Source organism: Limulus polyphemus, unplaced genomic scaffold, assembly GCF_000517525.1.
Source record: "Limulus polyphemus unplaced genomic scaffold, Limulus_polyphemus-2.1.2 Scaffold1519, whole genome shotgun sequence".
NCBI classification, from domain to species: Eukaryota; Metazoa; Arthropoda; class Merostomata; order Xiphosura; family Limulidae; genus Limulus; species Limulus polyphemus.
In genome coordinates this window covers 239,464-253,419 of record NW_013667129.1, presented here as the reverse complement: position 1 = coordinate 253,419, position 13,956 = coordinate 239,464, and the positions used below count along the sequence as shown (strand labels likewise).

Here is a 13,956-nt window from a genome sequence, read left to right as displayed (position 1 = left end):
ACCATTATAACACATTTTCATCTCATCATTTAAATTCTGTTGTGCATATATTGTTGTATAGAAGATATTTTAAAGTGATTCATCAGGTGGAAAACGAATACAGATAAACTGATATGTGGCGCCATCTAGCGTACCTAAATTCATCTAGAAATTTTCATAAAAGTGACCCGAAAGACGGGGCTAACTCAGTAACCTGTAGCCCAATTTGAACAAAACTTGTTTTATTCTGTTTCTCTTCTCATTTTACTACAAGTATGATGTTAATGAGCGTCGTTTTTAATTATAGACGAGCACACAATCTCAAGAGTTTTAGCAGTACATAGATATTTTTGTGTGCCAGCAATACCAATCATGGGGCATATATATACCTGATTAAATTTTATTACTTATCAGGATCTCTACCAGTCAACCCTCAAATTGAAATTCTTTTAGTCAGGATTAGAGTAAATTAATCTATGAGACCATGTGCATAGTCAAATACACCAAGTGGAAGGGTTTGACCTCCTGAGTCCAAAACTGTAATTAGATCTCAAATTGGTCAAGAGATGACAGAGCTATGAGCTAAAAGTTTGCACTTAGAAAAAAAAAAAAAAACAACTCAGAACCATTCTATGAGCTGCTATGCCATGGCTAAAAAAGTAAAGAAAAGTAATGTATGAGGAAAAAATATGGAAAAAAGAAATTGTATTTTAGGAGCTTACACTGAGGGTGTGAAAAAAACTTGCATTTTTTTAAAGGATATTTACCATTGTGATAGTAATTAGAAGTATTTTTTGGTACAAAAGTGGAATCTCAAATTGCAAAATCGTAAGAAATTATATATCAGAACATATCAATCTAATGTTTAACAACAATCCACACTGTGAAAACAATACAAAACCAATCTTAGAGTCTAATGATAGGTAGTTTGGATTTTAAACACATCAACTAGAGATGGACAATTAGTGGAATTTGTTAATCAGTTATATTCACACAAGAGACTAATCTTCCTATTTTTAGCTTTTTCTGAATTATCTTTTACCTAAGCTTCACTTAATATGATAGACATTTTCAGGTACAACAACTTAAGATTAAGTTTGAGACTAAAATATGTAGATTTTGCAACAAAAAAAAATCATAATAATAAAAAATGTTCATTGTGGTAAACGAAATAAAAATTTGATCCAAATAAGTGTTTTTTTCTTACTGATTTTTAAAAAATCCTTATGCAATAGAAAAAAATGAATATTATTTTCGAAATCCATGTAACTAAATTATGGAAAATCCGTTATTACAACCAAAACAACTTTTATGAAGTTTAAATTTGCAGGCCTGTGTAATTACATTTATTTATCTAATGGCTATATCTTCTAACCTTTTCACATCTACTTTCATTTACTTTTATTGTAATCTAACCCTCTCTCAGTACCTGAGAAGCAATGAAACTTCAGTGGAAAAATTAAGGGTAAGAAAATGAATCAAGTTACATCACAACTTCAAACCACATTATTTCTACAAGTGAGTGATATAGATAAATTATTTTGTTTCATTTTTGTTATCTAACCTAACAAGTTTCTAATTTTTTGTGAAAAGATTTATAATAATAAAAAATATACATAAAAACAATAGATTTCGCACTTTGAGGCCTTTTCGTACTTTGTGACCCTACTTTTTGTTCACTATGTTGGTTGTCCAATGTATAATTCATGTAGCTTTTTTACATAAGCAAATTAGAACACAAAAAACATATCAGGCTCTTCTAGGAGTAGAATGTCACAAACTGTTATAATTTATCTAACTTTCTACCTAAGCAACAAATAGGTTAAAAAATTCCATTACTGATCAGAGCAGTAACTGTTCAACACATATGATGCTTTTCTTGGAAGTGTAACCATCAAATCTAAGCTGATGAACGAAAGGGGCCGGTTCATTTAAGTTTGCACTTTCTTTTGGTTAAAACATGTCCTCCAAATAAGGATACATGGTTTAGATACATTCATTCAAAGCCATGACAGGTGGGTGGAGTTCACTGGTGAGTTGAACAAACTTATTTATATCTCAGCAAACCAAGAATGTAGGAGGTTCAGGTTTTATATTCACACATACAAATATCTATAATTTCTGTTGTCTAATTCAAGGGTCTCCAAACCTTTTTGGACAAGGGTTGTGAGGTAGAGCTTTTTAGGCTTCGCAGGTGGGAGGGGTCGTGGTAAAATTATGTAGGAATGCAAACATGATCAGATTGGCTTTTGCTAAATTACATTTTATTTTTTGTTTTTATAATATCAAAAAATTATATTATTACTTTAATAAACTGTTGGCGGGCCAGATAAAATGAAGTCGTGGGCCAGATGTGACCCGTGGGCCGTAGTTTGGAGACCCCTGGTCTAATTGATTGCATACTCTGAAAGCCACATAAGGGATCAAAAAAGGATAAACCAGAGGTAAGTCACATTACAGAGAAGTGAAGATTGAGAATGTATTTAAGTATTTCTTTTTGAAACTAAAACTTAGATAATATAAAACTCTGAATTATAAAATACATTTCAATGCCAAGTTTACTGACATACAGTCATAAAAAATGTTAATCAAATTTTGAATATAACCCACCCATACATAGAGGATTAAGGAGAAAAGCCTGGGGACCATCATAGAGATTGGATTGCGTAATTGCTATAAGCATTTGTTTACTTACATAGTTAACACATATGAGAAATAAAAAATAATACAATAGATATTAGCTCTAACTGGTTCCTCTGTTTTGTTTTACTTTACTGCAACAATTTCAAATGTTTTTTTCATAGTTTTGCCTACTTAATTTTCACCACTAATTATTATCTTGTATGCTGATTTTAGTACAAGGTAATTTTCTTATTTAATTTTGTCCTTTCAATTAAATTTATTAATATTTAGACAAGTGCATTAATATGAAATTTTTATATCGTATGTTGGTATGAAACAAACATTTCACTAAGCTTTATTCTTACCCAAAATCTCAATATATTTTTTATATATATGTACCTCCTAATATATATATGTCCTAATGTCTTTTCCCTTTCGAATGTTATTATATGACATTCCATCATCTTGTGTAGGTATATTCTACTGTATTACTATGTTCTTTTCTGTAACAACAGTAAACAGTTGAGTATTAATAAAGTTTTTCTTAGAGATTCTGTGGCCATAATAGTATCTAATCTCCAGTCTGCATTTAAACATGTAATACTTTTTGTTATGATGAGTAATAGGATGGTTTACTAAGAATAAACTTACTATCGTAGACACTAGCATCAGTAATATCCCTGACTGCTGCAGCTTCAACTATGTTTCTGATTACAAATTTCTTAATAGCCTTGTCTTTCGGGACACATCGAGCACAGTTAGTACACCTCACAGGCTTCACGTGCCCACGGCCATGTTTGCTTCTTCCATTATTACGTCTTTTAGAAGTCTGTAAAGAAATTACCTAACTTAATTACATTCTATAGGACATGTTTGACTTCATTTTTCTATATTTTGCTGTAATATTTAAGACTCAACCAATACTTGTAGCCGCTAGCACACAACAACTTAATACACTAACGTTTTATAAACTTTGAACTTCTAATCCATTTTGTATTGGAAGTTCAAAGAGATTTAAATGATTAATACATAATAACAAATCAAGTCATCATTAACAATAGGTTAATGTAAACAAAAAAAAGACTGACAACTTAGAAAAATTTAGAAATACAAAAATACAAAGCTCATCACAAGAACTCATAGTTATGTTCTAGTGAGCAACAGAATAAACACTGGTAGTTGGGTTCATAAAACATAGACATGTTCTAGTAAACAACAAAATAAACACTGTTAGTTGAGATTACAAAACATAGATATGTTCTAGTGAACAACAGAATAAACACTGGTAGTTGAGATTACAAAACATAGATATGTTCTAGTGAACAACAGAATAAACACTGGTAGTTGAGATTACAAAACATAGATATGTTCTAGTGAACAACAGAATAAACACTGGTAGTTGAGATTACAAAACATAGATACATTCTAGTGAACAACAGAATAAACACTGGTAGTTGAGATTACAAAACATAGATACATTCTAGTGAACAACAGAATAAACACTGGTAGTTGGGTTCATAAAACATAGATATGTTCTAGTAAACAACAAAATAAACACTGGTAGTTGAGATTATAAAACATAGATATGTTCTAGTGAACAACAGAATAAACACTGGTAGTTGAGATTATAAAACATAGTTATGTTCTAGTGAACAACAGAATAAACACTGGTAGTTGAGATTATAAAACATAGATATGTTCTAGTGAACAACAGAATAAACACTGGTAGTTGAGATTACAAAACATAGATATGTTCTAGTGAACAACAGAATAAACACTGGTAGTTGGGTTTATAAAACATGGTTATGTTCTAGTGAACAACAGAATAAACACTGGTAGTTGGGTTTACAAAACATAGTTGTGTGTTTAGTAAACAACAGAATAAACACTGGTAGTTGAGATTATAAAACATAGATATGTTCTAGTGAACAACACAATAAACACTGGTAGTTGAGATTATAAAACATAGATACATTCTAGTGAACAACAGAATAAACACTGGTAGTTGAGATTATAAAACATAGATACATTCTAGTGAACAACAGAATAAACACTGGAAGATGGGTTTAAAAACATAGTTACGTTCTAGTGAACAACAGAATAAACAGTGGTAGTTGGGTTTATAAAACATAGTTGTGTGTTTAGTAAACAACAGAATAAACACTGGTAGTTGAGATTATAAAACATAGATATGTTCTAGTGAACAACACAATAAACACTGGTAGTTGAGATTATAAAACATAGTTACGTTCTAGTAAGTAACAATAAAGACTGGAAGATGGGTTTATAAAACATAGTTACGTTCTAGTAAGTAACAATAAACACTGGAAGATGGGTTTATAAAACATGGTTATGACCTAGTGAGTAAAAGTAATGATAGTTGAGATTATAAAGTAAGTGTAACAGTCAACAATAGTTCTTTGTAATTTCATTTACAATAATTGTTCTGAAACAAGTGTATTGTTATCAGCAGTAACCCATTACAGAATTAAAAACCATGTAATTGTTATAAACTAAGAATGCTATAGAACTATTTTCATTCATAATTTGTGAAACACATTATGCTAGCATTAAATAGTTACTTAATTTTGTACCCACAAACCTAGCTCTATGTTGATTTCTAGTGATAGCCCTTTCTGGGTAAAATTTTAGATTTCAAAAGGAGAGTGCCAAAAATAGTAAAATACTGTAATCACACAAATCTGGGAGAGGAAATGTTCAAAAACACTTTACATTTTAAAATTTAGCATTATTTGTCTTCTGACAAGGCACAGACATTCTTTGACTTAATGGAGGATAAAAAGTGCAAACTTTTATGTAGTAGTTCTGGCATATTTTGGAGGGCCTTCTACACTGAAGAATCCTACAAAACTTCATAACAATAAGACAGAATTGAAAATTTCCAGAGACTGAAAATCATCAGCATAATGACTTTCTCGAGTCGAGGTTTATGCAACTTTAACTGCATGAAATGGGCCTACATTAATTACATCTAATTCATTAAAAATTGGGTATAAGTTACTTTATTATATGAACATTAAAAGCCACCCATAAAGTTGTAAGTGTGTAACTAAGTATGGTGGTTAAGGCAGAAGCTTCCATGTAACCAGTCCTAAAACTTGTTACTTGTAGTACATCTAACAAGATTTCTGTTTTACAAGATTACTGAAATCTGCATTATGAAGAATGATGTAGGTTATATTGAAAAAATACAAACACCTATCTTGACAGCCAACATAAACACCTATCTTGACAACCAACACAAACACCTATCTTGACAACCAACACAAACACCTTCTTGACAACTAACACAAACACCTATCTTGACAGTCAACACAAACACCTTCTTGACAATTAACACACAAACCTCTGGACAATTAACACAAACACACTTGTCTTGACTATTAACACATACACACACCTGTCTTGACACTTAACACACCCACCCACCAATCTTAACAACTAACATACACATCTATCTTGACAATTAATACACACACACACACACACCTATCTTGACAATTAATACACACACACATGTATCTTAGCTCGTTTTAAATTACTGTATTCTTGTTTTAATGAGAAGTAGAAAATGTGATTTAGTAAAAAAATTTTTAGTGCAAGAGTTAACTATTTCAACTGAAATATTCCTTTATGCTATTTTACTTTTGTGGTTTTGTTACTGTACTAGAAACAAAACTACAATAGTAAAATAGTTAACTCTTGCACCAATAATTTATTTTTCACTGTTAACGTAGAAGAGTTCCATATCAATTGTACTACTCAAAAACAATTGTAAAAAATAAATACAACTTAAACAAATCAATGTCAAAAACAGAATAAACTGAGATACCTAAAATAAAGGCTACATTATTTGAGTGTTAAGTAAAAAAACATGCAATAAAATAAAAATATAAGGAATAAAAAACAAACATTAAACAAAGAACTAGTGAAAAAAATTCAATAGACAAACAGTGAAAAAATTATGCTGTTGTGAAAAAAACAAACACCTGCAAACATTCAAAAATATGAAAACCTAAATAAAAATACCAAACATCTATGAATGACAAAAAATATTGAAAAGAAAACTTACTATATGTCACTAACAATCAAATACAAAATATTCATGGAAATTCACAGAAATTTCATGCACAATGAAAAAGGTTGTTTTTACAGAAAGAGTTCTGATGGTAGACTAGATTTCTACTATTTTAATGCTAGACGTATAAGAAATAAAATGGATGACTTCAGAGTACTGGTCAAAATGGAGGATTTTGTAAAAATGGGAATAGCTGAAACTTTGATGAAAGGAATTTCTTTGAAATACAAGGTTATAGGTTAATAAATAGAGATAGTACTAAAGAGAAAGAGGGAGAAGTGGTTTTTTTTTATGCAAAATATGAGTTACATCCTGTTACAATTGATGATATTAACAACAAATACAATGAGAAACTCCACAAAAAGATTAAGATTTCAAATGTTAATGATTTGTTTGTTTTTGAATTTCGCGCAAAGCTACACGAGGGCTATCTGCGCTAGCCATCCCTAATTTAGCAGTGTAAGACTAGAGGGAAGGCAGCTAGTCATCACTACCCACCGCCAACTCTTGGGCTACTCTTTTACCAAAGAATAGTGGGATTGACCGTCACATTATAACGCCCCCACGGCTGAAAGGGCGAGCATGTTTGGTGTGACGGGGATTCGAACCCACGACCCTCGGATTGCGAGTTGAGCGCCCTAACCACCTGGACATGCTGGGCCCAATTGTTAATGAGGTCATAATTATGTGGGATTTTAATTTTAGTCATGTAAACTGGGAAATGTTAAAGTCAGATGATGGTGACAGGTTTTTTTAAAAACTGTTCAGGATGATTTTCATCATCAATTGGTCAGGAAACCTACTAGGAACAACATTATTTGACATTTACTATTAACTTCTAATATAGAAATGTCCGAGAAGGTAAAAATTGTGGAACAACTGTGTGCAAATAATCACTACAATATTAGGTCAATTGTTTTAAAGCATATGAAGATCAGGAATAATGAGATTTTGGTTACAAGTTTCAAAATATAAAAAATTTGACGGGATGCAACAAGAATTATCTGCTGTGAATTGAGCAACTGTATTAAATGGAGACACTGATCAAATATGGAAAAATTTTTTAATTAAATTTTTAAATATTCTAGACAGACTTGTTCCTTATAGAAAAAATTGGATTTCTACTTATAAAAAAAACCAAAAAAAAACAGGTTTGTTCATGAAAGGTATGAGAGATAAAATTAAAGGAAAGCATCAGAAATGAAAAATAATTCTGAGCTTGGTAAAAAAAAAAATTTAAAGAATGATAAGGCTCCTAAGCTAAATAATATTTCCCCAAGGATTTTGAAAGAGCTAAGAATTGTTAATATTTTTTGAACATCCTAGGTGCCAGAATAAATGAAAGTTGGCTAATGTTACTCCTCTTTTCCAGGAATGTGATAAAAATTGTCCCAGTAATTACAGGCCTATTAGTTTTACACCAGTTGTGGGAAAAGTTTTTAAAAGTTTGGTAAAAGATGCTTTGCAAAGTCATTTATAAAAGTTTAAAATTTTTGTTGAATAGTCAATATGATTCGATTAGGGGAAAATCTAAGAGCATGGATGTAATTTCAGAAAGCCTTTGATAAGGTGCCACATAAGAGGCTCATTAAAAAATGATCTCTAGATGTGGGATACAAGTCTGCTCTTTGGGTTGAAAAATGTCTGGATGAAAGAAATCAGAGGGTTGTTATAAATGGAGTTCAGTCAAACTGGATTAATGCCACAAATGGGGTACCTCAGGGCTCAGTCTCAGCACCTTTGCTACTCTGGATTTACATCAATGACATAGTTGAAGGAGTGTTCGATAAATTACTTAAACATGCTGATGATCCCGAGATCTTGGGTGTTGTTGGCTATTAGGAATATGCTGCTGCTTTGCAAAATGATTTAGATCATTTGGTGAATTGAGAAAATATATATAATACATTATAATTACAATAAATACAAGAAAATATTTAATGATGGGAATGGTAGAACTAGGGAACACATACATTAATTTTAGATGGGTAGGAGTCATCTTCAGCTAAGATAGTCATATTTTTCTAACAGAGTAGTTGGCCAATGGAATGGGTTGCCTTCTGATGTGGTGAAAGCATTGTAAATGTAAAGGAGGTTGAGGGAAGGCTTGATAAATATTTGAATGGGCTAACTGAGTTTTTTTTTCAATAGTTTAGTTTACTGGTTTGGACAGCCTAGATAATAATCTCATACTAGATAAAACACAGCACTGTCATTTCCAAGCCACATAAACAGGAGTGTACTCTGAACACAAATTAAGGTTGCATATTTTTGTACCATGAATTTATGACTTTGCTGCACAAAAACTTCTAGATTACTTGGCTCATTCTACTAAGTTACCAAACAACCCACAGTCCAACAAAGTATCAAATAATATATAAGGGTTATTATTACTTGCCTTGTACTATATTTAGGCATATACCTAAACTAAAAATAGTAACATCAGTAGTAACAAAATAATATAGGTGTTCTAATGTTAATCAGTAAGCCTAGGTATTAATTTTGTCAATACTGATGAAGTTGTAGATGTAAGCTATATAACACTTCCTAGCTGACATTCTAATTCAATGCATGGAGAAGATGGAGTAGCATAAATAGGGGGTTGAGGCCTGTCCTAACACCAATAAGGGTACATGCCAGGTTTAGCTAAGATTGATACAACAGCATGGGATGATTTGGCAGAGAATAGCTATGTGCAAATGCTTGACACTAGGTGCTTCATTTAAACAATGTTTTAGATACTTTTGTTTGGAATTGGTCAACTTAAGTATCAGCTGTTATGAAGATTAACAGTAATGTTATACTCAGGGTCTTTCTGACTGAGCAATGTCTTACACAACACACAAGTTCGTGGTATCATCTCCAAATGATGTCACAAATGAAATGTGTGGCTGCACACATATATATACGTCACATACACTCAGATCAGACAAACAATGCATTTGTTAACACTATAGTAGTCACGACTACAAGACATGAAAATACCCAAAGTTAATTGTATTACTTTAATAGAAAATATTTCTATTGCTAACCTTTTTAAAAATGTATTGGATCATTGAATTACTCAACTAAAACAAAACAAAGGTGGTACAAAACTTGACTTAGTGAAACAGGAAGCATAAATCTATGTTTGATTCCTACTGCTACATCGAATGTTATTATTAAATAAAAATATTATACATGGTTGGTCTTCAACAAATAATGTTAAATTATATAGTATGGAATTAATTTGTCAGACAATAATGAATTGTCTTCAATATGGAAAATCTTTGCTGTAAGTATGGCGACTAGGTTCTACCCAATAAAATTACAAAACTCATTTTACATTAAAACAAAAAGACCAAGATATTTTCATTGGAATTGACAACAGAAAGTAAATTTATGCACTCAGCAAGGAAAATCAGAAGACCAGTCTCCAATGGCTAGAGAAATTTTCCATCTACTCTCATTCCAAGACTGACATATACTTTTACCTGAAGGAATCATACTCATTGAAACATCTTTGTAAAGACACAGACTGCAGTGACTGTGAACAAAATGAAGATAAAAGTCAATCACTCGTAATTTTAACACAGATAAACCTTTAACAACGGGACAAATATGTTTTGAAAGTGGACATGTTAAAGATATACAAGACTGTTCTTTCCTGGAATAAAGGTATACACTGGTAAAAATTCCACAAGCACTTCCCTAGGCTTCCTATCTTAGTTATTTGTTGTAAAAAGACTGAAAATAGTTATTGAAACTATCTCTTAGCCTCTTAATCTCGGAGAAAAGAACTATGCTGATGTGAACAGTTTTATCACAGATCTTCAAGTGTTGTCTGCATCTTTAGAAAAACCAACTATGATGAAAACCAGAATTTTGAAATAAGTAATGAGAGAACTAATATTCTCCACAAAGTTATTTGTATTCAATATTTCATCTGCAATTCACGGTAATGTTTGTATGGTGGAAAACAGTGAATGCATATTGTTTAAGTTTATTAGAATTAAAATTGTAGCATGAATACTCTGTTAGCTACACAAAGGTTGAAACAGAAACAAATACATACAGGCTAATGTAGCATCAATCAAAAATTTTAAAGTGATAAGTATTGGCTTTTAGACAAAAAATATCCAGTGTGGAGTTTCTCCAGATGGATTAGTGTATGACCCAAATATGGTGTCAATAGAAGCCAACTATGGTTTAGTTGAGATTACATATCTACTAGTATTGAAAATTTTCCAATCAAACATTGTTAAAGAAACTTAACTGAAAAGCAGTTTTAGGTTTTGGAAAGGGTATAACAGTAACGGACAGAAAATGTGCATAAACCAAATAAAAGTGCTTTCCCATTACGTATGTTCATTAAAAGCAGAAAAAACATCAAATATCAAAAACTTGAAATAGAAGACATGTTGACTACCCTTTCGAACAAGCAATCTCTTGTCCAATGCTACTTACTATGACTTGCAGAATAGCTGATTATGTCACTCACTAAAAACAGAAACATGGTATTATCTAAAGACAAACAACACTATTGGCAAGGACAGTCTATGGAGTTTCTAAAATTCAGTATTCCTTAGAACTTTTAAGATGGAAATGCTTAGCACATCTTTGGGTATTGAAACCCGATTATTAGCCTTATAAGCCCACTGAGCAACCAAGAGGGCAAGATTTTTTACTTATAATCAGTTCATATTAATATATTACAATCACTATCACTGAAAAACAAAATTGGTGCAATGTACTTGGAATTTACAGATAAAGTTCCTAAAGTGACTGAAAATGATGTTTTCTAACATGAAAAGCATTACACAAGAGACAGTCATTAAAAGAGAAATGAAATTAATTTAACAGGACAGTTTTCTATAGCTTTTGTTGCAAAATCTTGTTAAAGTATGACAGATTAAAAATAGATAAAGCACCACAGTCAATCAAGTTCTCCCCATGGTTTTAAAGGAGGTCAAAGCCCAGATATGCAATCCTCTTCATTTTTGTTACGTTAACAGATTTGCTTGTTATTCCTATTTTAAAATGGTTTGATAATTACTCTAGAAGTTATACGCCAAACTGCTCTTGCTTCTGTAGTGGAAAAAACCCACAAAAAACTAGACATTGTCAGCTACTACTACTACTGTTTTACCATTATCAATTTTAATCTCTCAATCTTTCGACTTATCACCATGGAATTACTGCTTGCATGATTTAAGTCGAGAGTTAGAAATACTAGAACTACAAGTAAAATGCTCAGACAGGGCCAAGAATATCGTTAATCTTCTCTTCTAAGAACATTATAAATTAAAACTTTGCCAAAACATTGTTATTAGCATCCCTTACGGACCAAATCCCCATAATAACATTTTTTTCCCACAGAATTCTGTAATGTGAGCTAAGAAATCTGAAACATCCACATGTAATTTTAATCAGTAATGTTAACCACGTGCTTTCTCGGCTGTTAAGTTTAACATTAGGCTTAACACACGACGGCGTTCATTAGAAAACTTGTTTAATTAAAGGCAACAAAAAGAATCCAGTTAAAAATTCTAAAAACACCTTCAAACAAAACTTTTTTCCAAAATTACAGTTTCAAAATGTATTCCCACATTTATTAATACTAAATTTAATACATATTATAACAAATTTTTCTAACATTCTGCTATATTTCCTAGTTCCTACCATGATATATTGCTTCCACCATTAAGCATAAAAATAAAGAGGGAGATTTGCATCGTGAAGAACCACCACATACGCTGAAAGTAGTTCAGTGGTCGCATAAAAAGAAAGACTGAAAGATATATATATATATATATATATATATGTTTAAGTATTTAAAACATATTATTTTACTTATGAAAATTGATATCGAAATAAAGGAAAAACTGTAAAATTTCTTTAAACTCATGTATAACTATATTTTGTTGCGTATGTACAGGAGAAAACGTGTTAGTGATATTCAAAGAAAGGAGCCATTTAAAAATTACCTCAATTATTTTAATAACTGAGTTTGTATGAAAGTCAAAATTACAAGTCATATCATGGATACCACGTTTTGTTTTGTCTTTGTTTTACAGTTGAAAATGAATGTGTGTTAGAAGTAAGTTATAAGGGTAGGTTTAACTGTTACTATTGTATTGCTAGAACTATAAGAAATAAAATATATGACTTTAGAGCAGTGGTAGGAATGGCGGACTTTGATATAATGGGAATAACTGAAACGGACATTATTTTGATAACAGAAATTTCTTTGAAATACAGGGTTACATGCTTTTTAATAGGGATAGAGTACTACAGAGAGTAGTGGCTTTATATGTAAAATGTGAGTTACTTCCTTTAGAAGTTTAGGATATCAAAGATATAGCAAGGAAATTTAACCCATTTGGGTTTCTATTAGCGAATATAAAGAGAAAGGGCTTTTAATGGGAATTTGTTACAGACCATCAGATGATAATGATGAAATTAATGAGAAACATTACAGTGAGATTACGATTTCAGCTGTTAATAAGGTCATAATTATGGGTGATTATAATTTCAGGCATATAAATGGGGAAATGCTAGAGTCTAACCATGAGGGAGAAAGGTTTTTAGAGATTGTTCAAGATGGCTTTTTTCACCAATTAGTCAAGGAACCTCCTAAAAACAGTGTTATTTTAGATTCATTGTTGACTTCAAATAGAAAAATGATCGAGAGGGTGGAAGTTTGGGAACATTTTGGTGCAAGTGATCATTGCTCTATTAGGTTAAATATTTTGCTGCATATGGAGATAAGGAATAATGATACTTTAGTTACAAATTTCGAAAAGATGCGACAAGAATTATACAGGCCTGCGATGATTTTATTGTCTTCAAATGTTATACGGTCATTTCTATACGTTAAATCCGAAAATGATATCCTATTTTCTCCATCACGTACAGATTTTTCAAAAAACGTCATAAAGCAATATATAAAAACAATACCACAACATGTAATTTTAAGACTAAAAGACGTAGATTTCACACACAAAAAATCAGGATGAATGAGAATGCATATTCGTTTGACATCAGTGTTCTTCCCTTTTCATCAGTTTGTTTGTAGTGTTACGTCTCCGTTTGTTAATTGATTTTCCGTAAATTCGTTCCGACGAAACTTTAGCGACACAAGTCCTCTCTTAAATAAAACTGGTTTATTCTTTCCGAATACAACTTTACGATTTTCTTATAGCGCGACTGTTGAAGTTGAGTGTTTATAGTTCACGTCTCACGAGCTCTACTTCAATAATACTTCTCTCTCTCTG

The 13,956-nt window shown here is 31.4% G+C and overlaps 1 protein-coding gene across 1 annotated transcript in view; it reads right to left on the bottom strand.

Moving 5' to 3' along the window:
- The window catches only part of LOC106463932 (40S ribosomal protein S26-like), a 15,959-nt gene extending 3,513 nt beyond the window's left edge, over window positions 1–12,446 (bottom strand). The window contains exons 1-2 of the mRNA XM_013924018.2: window positions 12,362–12,446; window positions 3,253–3,430 (exon numbers count right to left, since the gene is read on the bottom strand). Of these exons, the coding sequence (XP_013779472.1) occupies window positions 3,253–3,430; window positions 12,362–12,364 (181 nt within the window). The 5' untranslated portion in view covers window positions 12,365–12,446. The remainder of the gene's footprint in view (window positions 1–3,252; window positions 3,431–12,361) is intronic.
- Between the last annotated feature and the right edge of the window lie 1,510 nt (window positions 12,447–13,956).